Source organism: Melospiza georgiana, chromosome 11 (genome assembly GCF_028018845.1).
Source record: "Melospiza georgiana isolate bMelGeo1 chromosome 11, bMelGeo1.pri, whole genome shotgun sequence".
NCBI classification, from domain to species: domain Eukaryota; kingdom Metazoa; phylum Chordata; class Aves; order Passeriformes; family Passerellidae; genus Melospiza; species Melospiza georgiana.
The window spans coordinates 3,199,786-3,221,404 of NC_080440.1; the positions used below are offsets into that span (position 1 = coordinate 3,199,786).

Consider the following 21,619-nt stretch of genomic DNA (forward strand, 5'->3'; position numbering starts at 1 on the left):
ATTTGGGGCAAACCTTTCCCAAAGCCTGGAGCCATCCCCAGGGATTTGGGGCACAGCCTGAAAGCTCCCCACAGCTGGAGCAGGGTTTGGGCACAGCCTGGGGCAGGATTCGGGCACAGCCTGGAGCAGGATCTGGGGCACAGCCTGGAGCAGGATTTGGGCACAGCCTGGAGCAGGATTTGGGCACAGCCTGGAGCAGGATTGGGGCACAGCCTGGAGCATGGGTTTGGGCACAGCCTGGAGCAGGGGTTGGGGCACAGCCTGGAGCAGGATTGGGGCACAGCCTGGAGCAGGGGTTCGGGGCACAGCCTGGAGCAGGGGTTGGGCACAGCCTGGAGCAGGGTTCGGGGCACAGCCCCCTGCCCAGGTAGGAGCAGCCCTGGGGCTGTGTCCTGGCTGTGCTGCGCTCCCTGCTCCAGGAGGAAAACCATCTGGATGCCACAGTTCACAACTGGGGCAGGCATTCCAGGGCAGCCAGGCTCCCACTGACTTTCACTTTGTTTTCTTTCAAGCAGGCCCAGTTGCTGTCAGCTTCCCCACCACTCTCTCCTGCTGTAATTTACATCCCATGCAAGCTGCACTAACATTTTCCACTGGAAGCAGCCAAGGGCTGGCTTTTCCCCTGCAGCATTGGGGGAAAACTGATTCTGAAAACAGTCCTGGATGATTTCTGCTCTGGCCATTTTATATTTTCTAATTTAAAGTAAAAACCACACTGCTTTCGGTTTTCAAGCTTTATTTGGGCTGAAACTATTGCTACCAAGCAACAAAGAAGGGTAAAATGGGATGCTTTTAGAATTTACTTTCATATTTTTCAGATCTCTGTTAAACTTCTGGCATCAGACATAGCTTAAGAGGAAATCAGCAGAACATAAATAATGTAATGTAGATAACATGTATAAAATATTTAAAATACTGATGAGGACACAAACCATCCTGACTTAAGAGCTGAGCACACAGCTGTGTCCTCATACATTTAATTTTCTGCTGTGAGGAAAGTTCACTCAGAATTCAATCAGTTACTTCTGCAGATCAAATCCATTCAGCATCTTACTATTTTTAAAAATAATGCCCCTGAATGTCCCTGTAATTCCTACTTTTCCCTAACATTTTTGGCTTAGGAAATGCTGGCAGCTTTCTGTGACTGGAGTGGGCACAGCAGTATGGCAGATAGAAAAAAAAAAAGAAAGATTTTTCAAAAATTATTTTTACAATCTCAGATTAAAAAAAGAAAAGAAAAGCCACAAGAACATTTTCATGGAGGTTCACATTAGGGTTTAACCATCAGAATGAACCTGTGCTATGCCAGACACCTTCAGAGTAACTGTGAGTCCAAAAAAGTTTCAAATTTCTGAAAAATGCTTGAAAGGATTAAAAAAAAAGAGATAGATTTTTAAGCATCAGACAGGGAATTTTAAAAGTTACTGGAAAAAATCAAATTGATGTTTTATGCTGCCTCTAACCATGACTAAACACCAGCTCTGGAGCTTGTCACCAGACTCAGCTGAGAGGCACCACATTTGAAAGATCAGGCTCATGTCCAACCACGGTTTTGTCTTTCTTTTAAGTAGATTAAGTAACTTCCATGATATTTTTAAGATAAATCCCTGGATCCTCTCTCCACCCACCCAATTGAAAACTATTCCAATTAAGCTTTGGAGAATGATACAACAAATCAGATTTAAGTGTTATGAAAACATGGCAATAGGACTCCAGGGGTTCCTTTAAAATTCCTCAATGAATAAGACAGGGAATGTGAGGTTTTGCAATTCCCAAGTGAAGGTTTATGAGTTCAAATTGCAATGTTTCCAAGAGGAGAGGGGAGGCAAGGCCTGCAAGATGGAATAATGTTTAGTAGATTGAATGATACAGCGAAAAAAAATACTCAGATTTGGAACAGATAATTCATTTTCATGTCAACTGAAGAACCCTAAAGAATCCCACAAGATCTTTTAAAAAACGTCCTGAGTGCCAGAAAACTTGGTGTTCTTTTTAACGAAATCAATTGATCTAATAATAGATGGAAAACTGCTCTGCCTTGAAAGATTTTCCACTCCAAACAAATGGCTTATTTGGACAATGCCACAGCGTTCAGCCCCACTACAAGCGACTCCCCCACTGCAGAGAGCTGGGGAAGGAGCATTTGTGCATTCACACGAGTCCCACACAAGCACTGATAACCAGATACAACACAGATAACCACAGCCCTCGTGGTTTCTGCCTCCTGCTTTCCAGGAGGAGGAAACATCAACGAAAACACCCCAGCTGAGGGCAGCCCCCATCCCACTGCTGCCACTGTTCCCTGGCAACGCTGCTTTTTTCCATTTTAAAAAAATCAGTCATAGGGGGTTTTGTTGGTTTTTTTTTTTTCCCCCTCAGGGCAAGTCTAGCCAGTTAATTATTGAGTAACTAAATTGCTTAACTAGTTAGGGGAAGGCTGAGCCATCCCAGTGAGCAGAGAGGAGATGCAGCCACAGCTCCCCAAAGAGGGGATGGCACAGGAGGGGATGCAGTCTGAGATGTGTTCCAGCTGGATGATTTCTGGCCTGACCATTTTAGATTTTCTAATTTAAAGTAAAAACCACACTTTGGTTTATTTGGGCTGAAACTATTGCTACCAAGCAGCAAAGAAAGGTAAAATGGGAAGCTTTTAGAAATTACTTTTATATTTTTCAGATCCAGAAGGGATGGCACAGGAGGAATACCCAGCCCTGCTCAGGGGACAGCAGGGTCTGAGGTGCATTCCAGCTGGATGATTTCTGGTCTGACCATTTCATATTTTCTAATTTAAAGTGAAAAAGACACTTCTTTTGGGTTTTCAAGGTTCAATGGGCTGAAATTATGCTACCAAGCAACAAAGAAGGGTAAAATGGGAAACTTTTAGAAATTATTTTTTTTTATATTTTTCAGATCTCAGTTAAGCTTCTGGTGTTAGAATCCCAGGTATTATACAGATATAGATATATAATATATATATTATACTATATATATACATATAGTATATATATACATTTATATACATATATGTATATATATACATATATATACACATATACATATATATAATATATATTTTAAAAATATATTTTATATATAATATATATAATATATATTTTATGTATATAATATATATATTATATAATATATTAATATATATTAAGTATTATATATTATATACTATGTATTATATATTATATACTATATATAATATAGATTATATATATATATATCCTAATTCTGGTATCAGAGTCCCAGGGATTCTGCCTGGGAGCTGCAGGGACCCCTGGAAGGTCCTGGCAGGGAAACCTTTCAGGTGTGCAGCTGCAGGCAGGGCCAGCAGAGCTGTCTGGGGCTGGAGGTGCTGCACACCCGGGTTCCTCCCCATGGATTGTGTTGGGATTCCTGCTGAGGCTGGGATAGGAGCTATTCTGGGCAAGGAAGACCTGGCTGTTTACACAAGGATGCCAAACAGCTCCCTGAGGAAGGGCCTAAATGTAAACTCCTCTCTGCGAAATGTGAAAACTAACTGTGAACTCGCACAGCTGCCATCTCCCTGGGCAGCTCAGAGCGCTCTGTCTTCTTATTTAGGCATCCCAAATTCATCTGCAACCTGGATCTCTCTCTCAGCAAGGACTAAATTAGCAGTCAAACACGCAAACATCAGACTAAACTGGACTAAATCAGCCTGGAGCAGAAAGGCACAGCCTGCTGCAGAAAGGATCCTGTTTTCCTACATCCCAGGGACATTCCAGTGCTGTCAGCAGCACAGAAGGTGCTTCTTGCCTTGGCCTGGGCTCAGCAGGACAAAAATGAGCTTTGAGGGTCCCTTCAGCTCGGCACAGAGCAAGGACACAAAGCGCTGCTCATGCAAGGACTCCTGTGCCCAGAGAGGGCTCTGAACCCAGGGCTGGTTTATTTAACCTCTGCTGGTTCCTTCCCTCACTGCTGCTTCCACAGACTGGGTTATTCTCCCCAGGATTAAGGAGACAGCAAAAAGAACAAGCTGCACTCTCTGCTGCCAGTCAATTAAAGTGGATCTGCCCCGACCCATAATGGAGATTCTATTGAATATTATTCAGGTTCCCAGACAATAAATCTTGGAAGTGATGTCTGGCATATTGTTCCAGTCCAACAGCATCTCTCAAACATTTGTAGAGTGCTGTGTTTATACAGCCAGTTTTATTTGGAGCAGTGGTCTCTCTAGATTGATTGAAGGAGCCCAGAAAGCCTTGGAGCATGTCTTGCTTTGGATCCTCTCTAATTAATCAGTATTGAGAACAAATAAGCAAATCACCAGGAAGAAGAAAATGCTAACAGTCATTTTTCAAGTCAACAGAAATTCTCCTTCATACAGATTTTGTAGGAGTGTGCAGACAGCACTTAGAGCCAGGGATTGCACCCCAGCTCCATTTGGTGCAAGAACTGCATTACAGCTACAACAATGGTGATTTTTCTGTCCCTGCTAATCAACTGTTCCCCTTTCTTTTACTGTTTGCAAAGCTTGCCGTCTTTTGAGGAAAAATATTTTTATAGAATATTGCATTACAAGCACACACTTTTCATAGTATGAACTTTTCTGGTAACATGCATACACATATTCTTACTAACACAGTTTTTAGTGCTGGTTCTTGAAACTGGCTGTTCCTGGGGGTTGGCTGCAGAAGACACACAGAAAAGTGCTGCCTTCACTGCAATTTCTGCCTTTGACATCTTCTGGGTCAACATTTCCTCAAAGAAATCAGGGATAAATTGATAAATGGCTGAAGTGAAAAATCAGACAAGCAATTTGAGGCTTCACCAATGTATTCTACTAAACAGCCAAGACCATATTGAGATCTAGCTGGAACACTGTCAAGACATCCATTAGCTCTGTAAAAATGGCACAAGCTGATTGATGCCAATTATAATCATAGATAAAGGGATTTGAATACTTTGCAATACTGTATAAAAGTGTTTTTCCTCAAAAGACACCAAACTTTGCAAACTGGAACATGGGTTTCACCTGTCCTGCTGAAGTTTATGCATTACTGAGATTTTATCAGTCTAATTAGAGACTTGATTCTGCATAATGACTATTGTGCTTCCACATGTTTTACCTGAACAGGTTCAGAGCTTCCCAATTGCAGAGCTATAATTCAGGATTTGACCTGAAATGAACCAATTACCATTGAACAAACAGCACAAAAATTGTTCTTTTTGGTTTTGTCAGCCTTTCTTTGGGTCATGTTGTTTAGGCACAATTTGCAGGGAAGAAAAGAGAGAAGAACTGTTGGTAAAATGAATGTAAAGTGTTTCATGAGGTGGATAGGACTTGTATGAATTCTATTTACATCCATTAAACCTAAATTCCTCCTGCTGCAGACAGCTGGCGCAGCCACCTCCTCTTTAGGTATATTGAAAAATACCTCAGGTAATCTGCTTAAATATTATAAAGACTATTAAGAGCCTGACCCAATGCCAGTAGCAAACCAAAGTGTCACATTCTATGTATTTGGAGCAGTCTGAATTGTACCACTAAAATACCTTATTTCCTTTGGAGAAGCCACAGACAACCCCAAAAGAGCAGAAGAAACCAAACCCTCAGGCAGCAATTTTTGGTGAGGAGGAACACTGAACACTTATTTTCATCTGAAAAAATCAGATCAGTCACTTTATTCACACATGGAAACAAAACCTCCCCACCATGTTTAATGTCACAAAAATGCTAACTGCTCACGGGGGAAATATCAGATCAATGCTCAAAAACAGCTCGGAAGGACCAGGGGAAACATTGCACAAGCTCTGCAAGCACTTTGTGGAATATTTAGTTGGCACTTTCCTGGAGCATTTGTGAGTATTTTCTGATATTCCTGAAGGCATGCTGGGAAAATGCTATGGGAAAATAGCAGTCAAGTAGCAGAGCCATATGAAAAAAATCAACAACAAATAATAGTGAAAGAAGCTGATTTGTCCCTCAGATAAATCAGTGCTAGGGCAGAAACTCACTGTGTTTGTGTGTTTCACAACAAGAAATGCAGCAGCATTTCTTGCTAGGGAAGCACCAGGCTAAGTTGTGTTCTTTCTACATTCAGTTCTCTTCGTTGCTACTCCCACCAAGATGAGAGACACACCAATGTCTCCACACATTTCAAGAAATCTGGCAGTCTCACACCTTCCTCCTTCTTGGCTTATCATTAATTGTACCCAGCTTTTGTGAATTTTCAAGAAGGCAGGCACTGTTTTAACAGAAACAGCCTGCTCTGGATTGTGCAGAACTGAGCGTCACTTCAGCAATTTACATTCACACAAGGTGTAGTTCCCTCTTTAAATATATTTCTTCTTCCCCATTATTTTAAGGATAATACCCCTCTCCCTTTGCCCTGCCCCCTGTGGAACACTTTCCAACCAAAGAGAAGCAGCTTTCCCAACTCAGCACCTGCCTCCACCTCTCTCTTCTGTTCCATTTCAAAGCTTTCTCTGTAGTTTCATGCCTTTGAAAGTTATGTACACCACACCTCAGCCTGCTCTGCTCTACTTTTATTTTTTATTTTTTCCAGGTCACTTTGCTGTGCAGAACCCTCGGTGCCTGGGAGCACACAGAGCCCCTGCCCCTGTGACAGACTCACCTCCCAAGGGCCACCACAACTGCAAAATGCCACCAGCAGCGTGCAGACACAGATTGAGCATTAACATCCACCAGCCCAGGCCCCACAAGGGTGGATATTCCAGGAAGGAGCCAACCCCTTGAGCAATAGAGCAGCCCTGCCAAGGACAGCCAAGTAGAACCAGATGCGGTGGCTTGGAAAGGCACAGGGTGGGAGCTGCACTGGCTGGCAGTGTGGGATGAGCAGAGAGGGAGGAGACAGGGAAATGAGAGCAGAAATGAAAGGGGAGACAGAAGAGGAGCAGCTGGGAGAGCTGAGATGGGCAGCGTGTTTGGCAAAGCACGAAATTATGATCACAGGATTTTTCTGTGCATAAAAACCACCTATGACCTTACATTACTGATTGCAGTTTCACCATTACCATTTGCAGTTTCACCATTACCCAGTTTTTCCCCTACTATTTGCCACTGCACTTCTTTCTCATTCTCTTTGCCTTCAATAAACTCCTGGCACTTGCTGACATGGGTAGCATGTTTGGAAAACATGAAATTATGATCACAGTATTTTACTGTGCATAAAAACCACCTATGACCTTACCACTGCCATTTCCAGTTCCACCATTGCCATTTGCAGTTTCAGTTTCACCGCTACTATTTGAAGTTCTACCACTACCATTTGCAGTTTTGCCCTTGCTTTTGCCACTGCCCTCCTTTCTCAATCTCTTTGTCTTCAATAAACTCCTGGCACTGCTGAGATGGGCAGAGTGTTTGGCAAAACATGAAATTATGATCACAATATTTTACTGTGTATAAAAACCACCTAAGACCTTGCATTACTATTTGCAGTTCTACCATTGCCAATTGCAGTTTCACCACTACCATTTCCAGTTCTACCATTGCCATTTCCAGTTCCACCATTGCCATTTGCAGTTTTGCCCTTGCTTTTGCCACTGCCCTCCTTTCTCAATCTCTTTGTCTTCAATAAACTCCTGGCACTGCTGAGATGGGCAGAGTGTTTGGCAAAACATGAAATTATGATCACAGTATTTTGCTGTGTATAAAAACCACCTATGACCTTACCATTCCTAATTGCAGTTCTACCATTACTATTTTCAGTTTTACCCTTACCAATTGCAGTTCCACCATTACCAATTGCAGCTTTACCACTGCTATTTCCAGTTTTTCCCTTACTTTTGTCCCTGCCCTCCCTTCCCAACCTCTTTGTCTTCCATAAACTCCTGGCACTTGCACGTGTGCAAACTCCACACAGCAGAGGTCAATGCAGTGCTTTTATAAAATAACTGAGGCTAATGCTGAGGGAATGGCAAATGTACAACAAAAACAAATCTCAGCAACTTGAAAGAGCTTTGCATGCCTCCTGCCATAACTCCCAACACCAGCTCAGTACACTAACCTTTGCCTTTAGAATAGCTGTAGTCAGATAAATCATTTAACTCTGCCATCAAGGTTGTTACCTTTGGCTTTTTCCATTACTTTCTATCTTGTTATTCAATAGCTTAAATCACTCACTAGAGCCTACTTCATCAAGCTTCAATAATTTATAAAACAACAATTTTTGCCACGGTTTTTTGATTATTTTTCACCAGCCAGCCCAGTTTTCTTTATAAACATTATTGAATTTCTCTTTACATTAAGGGGCGGGGGGGGGGGGAAAGCTCACTATGGATTAAAAAAAAGGGGTTGGAAGGCATGAAGTCATTGCAGAATAAAAATATATGTATTTATGTAATATCTGCCTTTAGAAATAAAGAATTTAATCTTCAGAGATGGGATAAAGGGACAGGCTTTGGAGCTTGAGCTCCTCTGACTGCCAGCACAGAGCACAACAAGCAGAGCCCTACACTGTCACATCTGGGGAGGCACAGGCTGCCCTCCCTGCCCTGAGGATGGAGCAGGGGCAGGAAAGGCATCCCCTCACCCCCAAAATGCAGCTGTTTAAATAGCAAAAACACCAGTGAGGTCCCTGCAGCAGTTTGGGGTGTGCTGGAGGATGCTGGGCACAGCCTCAGCTGTCCCTGCCTCCATGGCACCAAGTCCCTTTACAGGAAAAAAGGAGGAGAAAGGAGCTGGAAGCTGCCTAGGTCAAGACATCTGAAACACACACACAAAAAAGGCTAAAAGTGAAATAGTTATGAGAGCTACACAAAATGTTTTTCATTAGAGGGAGATGAATATTCAGGGATGTGCAGCAGTGCCCTGTGCAGTTGGGCTGCTCACAGCACAAACATGGATTTAAAAGCTCCTGACCCTTCACATCATCACACAAATAATAAATAAATAAACCAACCCTTAAGGGGAGGCCTTGGGGGTCTCTGAACCCACTCAGCCACCACCCTAAAGAAATTTCTCTTAACTGCAGGATGGAAAAATCTCACTGTAGCCTCTGTGAAAGCTGGCTAATGGAAAACGAACGAGGAGTAGGTGTGGGAGCAATCTCCCCATTGTGCTAAAGCCATAGACAAACACCCAGCCCTGTTATCCTGCAAACAACCCCAAAACAGCCCAAAGCAGCAGGAGCTGGGATGGGATCTGCTCCCAAACACCAACACCGTGCTCTGGCCCCTGCTCTGATCTCTCCTGGCGTTCAGCAGGATTCCCTGCACTTGGGGAGCCAACATCCATCCCCGTTTAATGGCTGAACTTTCATCCTCTTGTTGTTGGCATTCAGAAACACAGAATCACAGAATGATTCCATGCAGGTGCTTTTATTGAAGAGCTCTGGGTGCCAGGGGTACAAACCCAAATCTGACCCCGCCATGGGTTCGGGATGAACATGTTTTCATATTCTATCGTTATATAACTTTCATGTTAATTATTAAACTTATATTGTTCTATTGTATACATAGATTTCATCTGACCATGGGCTCCTCATGGTCCCCCTCAAAATTCTAACATAGTTTCTCATTATTCTTCCTATGATTAAACAATAATTATATTTAATTACTAAACAATCATCACATCTAACAATTAAATCATTTATCATATACTGCTTACACAGGTGCAATTTCACATGATCTGGCAAACTCAAAGCCTAACATTTTCAGAGTCTATTTTTAACATTTTTCCAGAGCCCCACTAAGCCTAACTTCTTTCTAATTCCCCGAATTTTATGATTTTAAAACCTTTTACTATCATTGTGGAAAACACGAGTCAGTGACAGAGAAGTCATACCCATGTAATTGCTGTTCAGGCCACTTGCAAGGTTTTATTCCCATCCCAATGAAAATTTTGACAGGGAGAGATAAAACTAGAGCAGTACTGGTTCATTCCAGACCCAGCCACATCAACACAGTCTTTAGAAAAAAAAAAAATTCCTCTCCCAAAACTTTTCCACTTAAAATATAGCATTAACTGTATTATTATCATTACTTTGCTAATTATCTGGATGATATTTCCCTTGCATTTTTATGTGGTATCTTGATTAACAAATTATTTCTTCTCCAAAACTGCTTATTTAGTAAAAAAAAAAAAAAAAAAAAAAAAAAAAAAAAAAAAAAAAAAGTCAAGAGCTATTTTAATAAAACTTTAAGGAAAAAAATGTACAGAAAATTTACATTTTGCACTTAGAAATTCTAAAAATAAGCCACAGAGAATATTTCCTCATAATTTCCTCACTGTTTCTAATTTGTTACAGTGACAACAAACTTGACATTTCAGGGAGTTCTCAGAAAATTCAGCTTTTATTTTTTCAGTCAGATCTAGTATTTATATATATTAAAAACTGATTTGCCAAGAGGCTCACATTCTGTCACTGACAAATGGAGCACAGCCTGCCAATAAAGAAAGATACAACTCTTCTTCCTCTTGGAACTTCTGTCAAAGTGCAGAAGAGATCTTAGAAACACCAAGCAGGCTTTTTAAGTAAATGTATAAAATGTTAATGAGATTCCAGGGCATACTTAATATTGCAAAACCACAGAGGGGGGAAATGAATAAGAAAATATAAAAGGAGAAGAAAGGAGCTGGAAGCTGCCTGGATCAAGACATTTGAAATGCACACAAAAAGAAAGCCTAAAAGTGAAATGGTTATGAGAGCTACACAAAACCTTTTTCATTGGAGGGAGAGAGGTCTGGAGATGAATATTTAGGGATGTGCAGCAATGCCCTGTGCAGCAGGAATGTCCTCAGTTATTGACAGCACAAACATGGATTTAAAAGCTCCTGACCCTCCACATCATCACACAAGTAATAAATAAGTAAACCAACAAATGGATAAATAAATAAATAAATAAATAAATAAATAAATAAACAAACAAACAAACCTTGAGGAGAGGCCTTGGGGATCTCTGAACCCACTCAGCCATGACCCTAAAGAAATTCAGAGGACACAGCTCATGCAAAGAGGACCTTCACAAACAGTCAGGGTTTGGGTTTTTTTAAGAGAAAAAACCACAAAAGATGCTCATGTTAAAAAATAAAGTACCTTTTGTCTCTGAGGATGTTCAATAGCTGGGATGTCCCTTCTTTCCTGCTTTGAGTGTCTGGGGCTCCAAACACACACAGCTCCCACCGTGATGAAATCAGGTTAATAATTGGTGCATATTAATGAGGAAAACAATAGCCTGACCTGGTGTAACCTCACAGCTTCACAAAGCCCTGTTCCACCTCTCAACCCATGGTTCAGCTCATCCCAACCCCCTAAACTACCAGAAATGAAGAAACAGCTCTGAAATCAGTGCTCACCAAGTACTGGAACTTCCTTTTTTCCAGACTTTTGTGTTAAAGCAATATAAACTGTACAGAAGGTCCAAGAATTGAAAGGCTGCCTTAAGCCAACACCATTTTCCAAAACAACAGGACTATCAGGAAAAGCAAAAAAAAAAAAAAAAAAGCAGCCAAAAGCTCCATTAGGATCAAATTAGAGGTGCTTGAGCCCAGAATCCTGCCTAAGAGCCATCAGCTGGGGATCCTCATCTTGCATAATGGTGGGGAATGTTTGCAGGGATTCTCTCCCAGCTCCTGGCAAGCAGTGATTTAGAAACTTCAGGAGACAGAGATCAGCACAAGAGCTGCATTTACTGCCCCAAAATGCTCCATGGGATGCCTGAACCCACAGGTAGCTCTGCATCACCCTGTAACGCTCACCAGGAAAAACCAGCACCCTCCCAACCTTTTATCCTTTTCTATCTTTGGGCTCACCTGACCCAAAAATTCAGAATTTGTCCTAAACAGCCTGGGCTTCCCATAAGGCTTCTGGTTTTGAAGTGACATGTTTTAAAAAGGGATTTTTCCCTCCGTTTATACAAATGTAAACAGAGCTGTAAATACATAAGCAGGATGACTGCTTACCTAAGGAATGGTGGATGATCCCCAAAGCCTGCTTGTCAAATACACCTCGTGCAAGTATTGAGGGTTGTTTGTTTTGGAAATGGAACAAAAGCATCCTGAGATAAAGCAGCGTTGCTGATGTGGAAAAACCAGAACATTCCACATCATTCACAGCCATCCTGCCCCTATGAAAAGTGAATCAGTTTCCATCCCTGCACTTGAAAACAGGATTTTTTTTTTTTTTTTCATGTTTCAACAGAGGAAGGTAGGACTTAAAAAGACTTGAGGGAACGTTATGTGTGAGCAGACAGGGATAAATAGAGCTTCACCTCTTTTTCATGGGGCCAGACTGTCAATTAAGGGCAATCAGATTTGTGAGCTCAGTGCAATCCCAAGCACACCTACTGGTGCCTGAGCAAGTGCCAGCTCTGCAGCATCCACATCCTTGGAAAAGTGGGAAAATGGGAGAGGATGCTCAGCAATTTGTGTTCACTCAGCACTCCCCACCCTCTGAGACGTGGGCTGGCCCCACCATGGCTGAATTCATCCTCAAACCCTGCAGAATGCTCCTCTAAATTACAGCTTGTGTTTCATGGCCCACCCATCAGTCACAGCCTGGATTTGAACATTATCATTACTTACAACGTGCAAGATGTGTTAAAGGGGAGGAGGCCTCTCCAAAATGATGTCAGTTCTCCTGCTCTAAATTGTTTAAATAAGGGAGGAGAAGACAAGAAATTGTATAGCGCAAAATGTGGTGTCTACATCAGAATTTGATCCCCGCTGCATGGGTTTGTAGTGCTGGGGAAAGCCAGAGATGCAGCATTTGTGGCACCAAAGCCTTTCTGGGACGTGGAATTTGGAATCCCTGTGTAGTTTCCAGCAGTGGTCAGATCTTAGCTTCATTCTTGTTTTCAAATCCCAGACTTGCTCAGAGTCCGCTCACCAGAACTGGCTCCAGGATCCAGAGAAGATCATCTCAGGAAAAGCAGAATTCAATTCCTAGCACTTCAGATAAAGACTTGCTGCATTACAACAATTAAGCCCAGTCTTCAAACGTGGCAAACTCTCCCATATCACAAAGTGGACTGTTGATAATAAAATGTACAATAAATAACTTTAAGGCTCAGATATTGTACTGGTGAATAATGTAACTATTCAGGCAAAGAGCAGCAAAAGTCAGCATGGCTGGCTGATCAAATTTCCTAAAATGCCCCAGAAAGAAGCGCATAATTTTATATTTTTCTCTATCCTTATTAATATAGGAATGCGTACTTAGAGCCAAAATTCTTGTGGCTCTTTCCTCTCAACTATTCCTAAATAAAATAGAAACCCTTCTATTTCATTAGCTGTGTGCAGAGAAGAGGAGAGGGAAGCCAGTTACAAAACAGGCTCAGATGCTGCCAGGCCTTCAAGTTTGTCTGAAGACAGCAACATTGCTGAAGTGGCTCTTGAGCAGGCACACTGAAACACGTCTGGAATGTCAGGAAAGGATGCTCAAGTGCTGTCTTTCACTTCTTACTTAGTTGGTTTTTCTGAATCAGAGGGGTTTGGGGAGGATTTTTCACGCAGCTTGGTCTGCTAAGATCTCCCATTTATCTCTAAGAACCCATTTTTATTTCATATCCACCTTCTGCTTGCACATGTAAAAATCTGAAATGTCACTCAGCTGCCAAGTCAGAGCCTGACCTTTCACAAAATACTGCCTATAAATGTCATATAAACCATGATCATTATCAACCATCTCTACTGGCCTTGATGGCTCCACCACCACACAATGACATTTTATCTGGCCCATGCTCTTCTCTGCACCTTCTATTAATGCAAACTTATATTTCTTCCAGCAGTAAAAATAAAGGATTGAGGCAATTTCACATGAAATTTAATGATAGGAGCTACACAGATAGATAAAGAAACCCGTGTAAGACAAACATAGTACAAGAAAGGTCGTAAAATGTCAAAGACAGAATCTTTCAACTTTATAACTCTCTACAGTGCTTGGCAATGAACAGAATGTTGAGAAGATCTTAGTATTTCAGGCACATTTTAAGGTACTGCACCTATTCTAGATAGAGTAAAAATATTTGAAAAATGCCCAGGACCATTGGGAGTGGTCCAGCTCATAAATTAAGTGCACCAGGAAACCATGTTACATTGGACATGTCCTGTTAACCACAGGGGATTTGTCAGAATGACCCAAATGATTGACACAGAGAGGCACTCGACTCTTTCTCTGCATTACTTCATCATTTCCCCCTTTTTAAAGGCAAGCTGATGCAAAAAATAATTTTTAAAAAATCAGGTTTCCTGCGACAACTTCATAATCCAGTGTAAAATGATGCCAACCTTTATGGACAAAAGGCAGGTGGAGATGAATTGTATTTGATTTTCTTTGGGACTGGAAACTTCACAGCAGCAGGAAAAAAATCCACAATCTGAGTGAAACCTGCAGCAAACCCCTCGTTTTTGCAGCCCTTAGAGAGCTGGCATTTTTGCCTGTGCTACATCCCGAACTGAGATTTCCTCACCCTTCCTTTGGCAGGGGAGCAAAGCTAAATGGGAGAGCCCTCATGGCTCAGCAGTGGTCCCACCCCAGCACTGCCTCTGAGGGTGGGAGAATTTACTAAATAAAAACGACTTTCCTTAGCTGGGGCAGTGTAATTTCAGCCCTGGAACCCAAACCTCTCGTCACTTACAAACCTCAGGCTTTGAAAAGAACATTAAAGGCTCATGTTGAGAGGCTGCTTTTCAGAATTTTCTTTTTTTTTTTTTTTTTTCTAAAGGAGAACAGAAATGTGCCTCCAGTAGGGAAATCTCCATTTGTGCTTTCTCCCATGGATACAGGCAGCAGGGAGAGGGGAACTTCAATTCCCTGTCAGGACTCCAAGCTGTAATCTCAGTGCAAGGCTGCAGTGGCCTTCAAAAGCTTTAATTTATAAATAAAGTATCTATTCCTACATAAATGTCACATTAAAGTGTATCACAAAATTCAGCACAGCATCTGCCCAGCCACGGCTCCAAGTGAAAATGTTATTCCAGTTCTTGCCTATATTTTCCATCCAAATATTTGTGTAGTTTCAAATAGCCCAAGGAACCCGGTCCTGACGTCACCCTGGTGGAAATCAATAAAAGCTCTGCCCTTGCCTTCAGGCAGCGGCCTCGAGCATCCTGGAGCGACAACTTTGAAATCCTAAACCCAAACCTCCACAGCAATGGCTGAAGGAATTAATTTCTTTCTATTTACAACCATCCTGAGCGCATGGGGCAGTTTATAAACCGGGGGTTGTGAGGTGATGGTCGCTGATTTGGAGCAGCAACCCCAAACCTGCTGGATTTCCCCATCAGAGAACACAGCACCTACAGCAATGAGCACTGAACCCCCTCAGCTGCACTGTGTGCATCCCCCAGAGCAGGGAGAGTGAAGTTTTATTTCACTTAAATGCCCTTGGGAGGAGCAGATGCTGTGGTTGGTGACAGCAATCCCAGGTTTTGAGGCAAACTGCAGAAGAAGAGATTCCTGCTAGGAAGGTGTGAAATGCCAGGGCAGCTGAAGTGTGGGCACCCAGCAGGGCAGGGCTGCATCCCCAGGGATGCAGGAGGAGAAGGGCATTGAGGGAAGGGGAATGGCAGCAGGGACATGTGAGCAGAGACATCCTGAGGAGAAACAGATGGCAAAGACAAGGGAGATGCAAAAGGCAGTGAAGCACAAGAAGTAGTATGAGAATCACCACCACAGTTTAATTAGAATAACCCAAAAGTCAGCAATGTACGTGTATTAATTAAATTTTATCACCCTGCAGTGCACACAACCTTCAGATGGAGTTAACAGAAACCTACATGCACAGTTCTTTATTACATCATCTGCTTTTTTTTTTTTTTTTTTAAAAAGGACCAAATCTGTTAAAAATTCCTTAGTTAGGTATATCACCCTAAATACTGATGCATGCTCCCTTCAGCAGGGCAATGTATGCAGCCAAAAGCAACCTCAAGCTTTATGGAACATTAATAATTAGAATGAGCACTACAGATGGAATTCAGATTTGAAAAAGGAAAAACCTTAGCACTAAAAATACTTGCCTGGGACTGAAATGGGAACACAGTTGTGTAACCACGAGTCTCATTACCTTCTAGAGGTCACCAACACACAAAAAATCATCCCAGGCATCCAGAAAGTCATTTCACTGGGACATCACAGACATACACCCAAGGTCACTTGAAGCTGAAGTTTCTTGCTGGCTTCTGCTTTGCCATAAAGCAAAACACATTAAAGGAACAATTGAGCTGCTCTGTGGCTCTGGTGCACGTGAGAATTCTGCATCACTATCCACAATGAACAAAGCTGCTCTCTTTTATTGCTTTTTTTTTTCCAGTACTTGAATATCTGCCTTGTAGGAGAAATTGCTTTTGCCTAACGCTGTGTCTGGTGCTTCAGGTGTGGTCTGGCTGGCTTTTTACAGCATATTCAGGAGTGCTTTTCAACCATCCCTGGGCAGGAATGGTATCAAAAGGGGTGGCTTTTAATGAGCTACATCCAAGTGGCAGCAACGGGGCATTAGCAGCCCGTGCAAACGCAGAACAATCTCATCCCTTCTCCATGAGGGTGTGGACAGCACTGTGCTCTGTGAACTGAGGTTCTTGTTCACAGATCCCTTGGGGGGGGTTCGAATGAAATGACATTTATATAAAATGTATGGCAAGTTTATTTTGGAACAATTTGTATGCAAGGGAAAGGAGGTACATAGCTCTTCTGGGTATTATCTATAGCAACAGAGCAATGTAAAAGTATAAAGAGATCACTGAAGAAAATAATTAGGGAGAAAGAGAAAGAAAGGATAAGAGCAGACAGTGGAGAGGAAAGATATGATCACCCGTGGATCCAGAAACAAGGTTTGACTGCTGCAGTTTTGATGCCCATTTGTCAAAGTGATGGGCTCAGCCTTCAGCCATCAGGGCTAGAGGAAATCCATGGAATATGAAGCTAAGTGGGATAACACACGCTCAGATTCAGGTGCTAGTGCTTCCCCAGGAGGGGGAATTTTCCACTCTCTGTTGCAATACTGTGGATCATGAGTCTGGGGGCACTTTGGGAATCTTTGGTGGTAATGGCCAGACATGACTGCATAGCTGAGCCTGTTGTGCCTTCTCAGAAGGGATGAACACGCTCAGGTCTGCATGTGAATGTCCCGGTACCTCCCCCGGGAGGGCATCTATACCTGAGCCAGGTGTGTAAGCGAGGACATGAGCATGACAGAAAGCCACACTCCACCTCCACACGTCTGTTTCTTACCGGCCCCAAACCTGGTTTGTTGCTAAACAAAGGCTGATTTGTTGTGGCCATCCTCTGGCGGTGTGTGTCCACCCCGCCTGTATCTGGGCTGTTTTTGAGCAGATCAGAGGTTTTGCCACCACACACCCCAAACCTCTTCACCTCCCCTTCGGCTGCGCGGTGCAAACCTGGCCTCAGCAGAGCACCCTGGTGCTTCTGCAAATCATTAACCCTTAGTGTTTCAGTCCTTCACACACCGGCAGATTGTTCTGTTTGCACTTTTTCTCGTCGGTAATGAAAGAATTCCCACCTGAGGGCTGAGCAGTCAGCCCAATTTCTAAGCAGCTCGTCCAGAACCTGACCCGAGGGGCAGCACCATGAGTGCCCTTTCCAAAAGTCATCGCAGAGCTGTTGGATGGTTTGGGTTGGAAGGAACTTTAAAGACCATCTGCTTCCGAACCTTTTGCCACAATCAGGGACACCTCCAATACACCAGGTACCTCCAGGCTAGCCTGGCCGCCTCTGCCCTGTGCCGATGTGTCCCACACCGCTCCGAGCGATCGCGCCGGCGGCTGAGGCCGGTCGGTCTCACCGTGTCACACCCACCGCGACCCTCCCTGCGCTCAGCTCCCCTCCATCCCTCCCTGTCCCCATTCCCCTCCTCTCCTCCCGCTTCCCCTCCCGTGTGCGGCGCTGCCCCGCGGGCCCCGTTCCTGCCCCTCGGGGGAAGGGGCAGCACTGCCGGATCGCTGCCCCGCCGGTTCCGCACACAAAGCCCCCTTGTCCGGCCGGGACCCCCGGGCTGGGGGCGGCTCTGGGGGCGGGGCCGGGGCGTGGCCGGGCCCGGGGCGGGCGCTGCGCGCAGGCGGCGGCGCGGCCGCGGCTCCTCCGGGGCGCTCCGGGACCGCGGGACGGGGCACGGCCGCGGGCCGGCCCGGGGGCTCGGCTGCCTCTGGGGCGGCGGCGGGAGCGGCTCCTTCTTATTTATTCCCGTTCTCCGCCTCTCCCCCCGGCCCGTCCGCGCACTCCGGGTACTTTTTCTGGGCTTTTTTGTTTGGTTTTTTTCCTTCGGTTGTTGGCGGCGGAGCGGAAGGAGGATGGGGTTCGAGCTGGATCGCTTCAGCGGGGAGGTGGATCCCGACTTCAAGTGCAACCTGTGCAACAAAGTGCTGGAGGACCCGCTGACCACCCCGTGCGGACACGTCTTCTGCGCGGGCTGCGTGCTGCCCTGGGTGGTGCAGCAGGGCAGCTGCCCCGTCAACTGCCAGCGCATCTCCACCAAGGAGCTCAACCACGTCCTGCCCCTCAAGAGCCTCATCCTCAAGCTGGACATCAAGTGCGACAACCACGCGCGGGGCTGCGAGGCCGTGGTGCCGCTGCAGCACCTGGGCGAGCACGCCGAGACCTGCGACTTCTCGCCGGCCAAGTGCCGCAACCGCGGCTGCCGCCAGGTGCTCAACCTGCGCGATGTGGAGGCGCACATGCGGGAGCGCTGCGAGGCGCGGCCCGCGGGGCTCTGCGAGCAGGGCTGCGGGCTGGTGCTGACCCACGGCGAGCGCCGCGCCGGCGGCCACGGCTGCCTGCGGGCCCTGCGCGCTCACGGAGCCGCGCTGCAGGCGCGGGCGGCCGCGCTGGAGAAGGCGCTCAAGAAGGAGGCGCTGCGCGCCGGCAAGCGGGAGCAGTCGCTGCTGTCGCGGCTGGCGGCGGCGCAGCTGGAGCTGCAGGTGACGGCGCTGCGATACCAGAAGCGCTTCACGCAGTACAGCGCCCGCCTGGACGCGCTGGCCCGCGCCCGCGCAGCATCCCCCGGCAAGGTAAGGATGGGTCCCGCGCTGCCCGGGGTCCCTGGGGATGCGCCCTGACCCTGGGGATGCGCTGCACCCTGTCCCTGGGGATGCTCCTTGTCCCTTGGGGATGCTCCTTGTCCCTGGGGATGCTCCTTGTCCCTCGGGACTCGCCCTGTCCCTGGGGATGCTCCTTGTCCCTCGGGGATGCTCCTTGTCCCTCGGGACTCGCCCTGTCCCCGGGGATGCGCCCTGTCCCTCGGGATGTGCCTTGTCCCGTGCGAGGTACCCGGAGCGTTCCCTATGCAGGGTTTCTCCTGGAGAGCCCACCCAGCCGCAAATCCTTTCAAATAGCTGAGCTTTGGGGTTTAATGTCTGTAAGGTGCCGCTTTCTATACGTACAGCTTTAAGCGGAGCGTCTATAGGCGCATCTTTCTGTAGGTACGTTTTTAAGGCTGGACCCCGTAAGGTAACTCGCACAGGAAAGTAACAAGGTCGCGGTGTTACTGTTTTCTCTTGGTTGTCTTCCCCGAAGAAAACTCTGAAAGTGGAATTTCCAGGGCTGGAAATGGTATTAAAGCAGCAGAAATTGACTCCCAGGAGTCCCACGAAGTGGAATGCATTGGAAGAAGCCACTGTGACCCCAATGCTTTCCAGAGCCTGAGCTCACCTGGCATCCCACAGCCGAGCTTCCTACAAAATGCAGCCTTTGGGATTAACTGTGATGTGACACGTACACCTCAGCAGCTATTTCAGGATCTGCAGCCATCATCTCTGTGACATCCAAATACATCTGCTGTGTACTTGTGATTTTTTTTTTCTCAGTGTCACACAGGGTTCTTTAATTAGGAAGGGAAAAATTAACTTGATTTCAACCCCTCAAAATTAGACCATTTATAAAACGACCAGAATCAAAAGCCAGAGCTGCAACAATCCCCAAGTTTTAATTGGAATGAGGCTCCCCAGCGAGGGAAGCCCTGGAAGCCAATTATCTTTTAAATGAAGACATTCAGAGTCCTCCCAGTGACCTGGAATGTGCTACCACAGACACAGCAGTATTAAACTGTTCAAAACTGTCAAACATCTGTATTCACACCTCTGCTAATGTTGAGGCTCTAAAAGCTGTGTAAAGGAAATAAAACTTCATGTCAGAGGATCTCTTTTTTTTAACCTTCTTAGGAATCCAGGACAGAACCCATCCTTTTTTCCTAACTCAAACCAGAAAATATTTCAATATAAATGAACTGTTCTTACTTCAGGCAGTACTGGGTGTGGGCTGGTCAAAATCTATGTAATACTATTAAAATAAAAGGGGGGTTCACAGTCATATCAAGGTTCAGGACACCCCTTTTCCTGCAGCTCTTTGCCATGGCATTCTGGAGGATTTCTGCTCCCCCAACCTGGCACAGAGCTCCATGTCCACTGCCGATGGCAGGAGAGCCCTGCACACCATCCTGCTGTCAGAAACCATCTCACCCAGTCCCTGCCTCCTCATCCTTGATCTCCTTTATTCTCACACCACCCTTTTTTCATGGCTACTGCTGATGATGTTGGGCTTGCATCTTTTAGCTCTGTTCAGTGTCAGCACTCAGCAGGATGTATAAATTTTCCTAAGGTTTATGTCCCTGAACACAGGGATTAGAGGAATAGTAGTGTGAAATAGCCAATTTAAATAATGGTATGGTAGTGTGAAATAACCAATTTGCTGTCATTATTATTTAAATAATGACCATTATTCATATTTCATACATTCTCAGATGGAGTAGCTTGGTCTGTGCTAAGCATCAACAATCCATAGCTTACAAGTGGTGGTTGCAGAACTTACTGTGGGATGTTCTGGCTCCTCAGTACATGGAGAAAAGGGCTTTTCTGGCTTTCCTGCCTGATGGCTGCTTGTTGCTGCAGATGTAGAACCAATCCAGAATAAATCAGATCTGTAGTCAAACAGAAGAAATCCTCATGTACAGTTGTGTTTAAATGCTTAGTCAAAGAGGAAATACCATATTGAGTGACATTAGCCCATTCTTTAAAGACCCAGCTTTGGAGACCCAGGTGGGGATTCACCTTAGCAGAGACCTTGTTTGTGATGCTGGATGAATCACAGCTTTGCTGTGCTTTCATCAACCATTTCTGAGGTGAGTTCTATAACACCCCCATAGCCATACTGAGAGAAGACATAAATAAATATATTTTTTATACACACACTCATCTGTAAGCTTCTCACAATTTTATAACCCCCTTAAGCAGTAGATGTGCCTTAAGTGACCCAGTTGTGCTGCCCATGTGTGTTATCACTGAAGGAAAACTTCAATTTTACTCTGTACAGTTCCAAGGTTTATTCAGAGAATGTCTGTTTATTCCTGGGTGGAAAGAGGAGAGGCTTATTGAGGATGGAGTGGGAGGGAAGGTGGAGTGTCTCCCTCAAAATCAGTGTTTCCTTCCATCAAACATGTCAATCCTGAAATATCAAAGTCTAAACAATCAAGAAAAAAACTTGTACAATTCAAACAAGGCTTAATCCTTGGTGAAACACTGCCCTGTGCACACCTCTTGATAAGCTGATCTGGTCAATCCTTTGTTTACACAGCCAGCAAAGTCCTTTGGGAAGGGGCAAGGGGAGAGGGGATTGGAAGCAGTTGACAGCCCAGGGTAGAAACCCTTCTGCTCTCCTGGCAACCAGAGACAGGAGCTGACTTT

At 44.9% G+C, this 21,619-nt stretch overlaps 1 protein-coding gene across 1 annotated transcript in view; it reads left to right on the forward strand.

Moving 5' to 3' along the window:
* Window positions 1-18,078: 18,078 nt before the first annotated feature.
* Window positions 18,079-21,619, forward strand: part of PDZRN3 (PDZ domain containing ring finger 3) — a 130,845-nt gene continuing 127,304 nt past the window's right edge. The window contains exon 1 of the mRNA XM_058031884.1: window positions 18,079-18,952. Within this exon, the coding sequence (XP_057887867.1) occupies window positions 18,236-18,952 (717 nt within the window). The 5' untranslated portion in view covers window positions 18,079-18,235. The remainder of the gene's footprint in view (window positions 18,953-21,619) is intronic.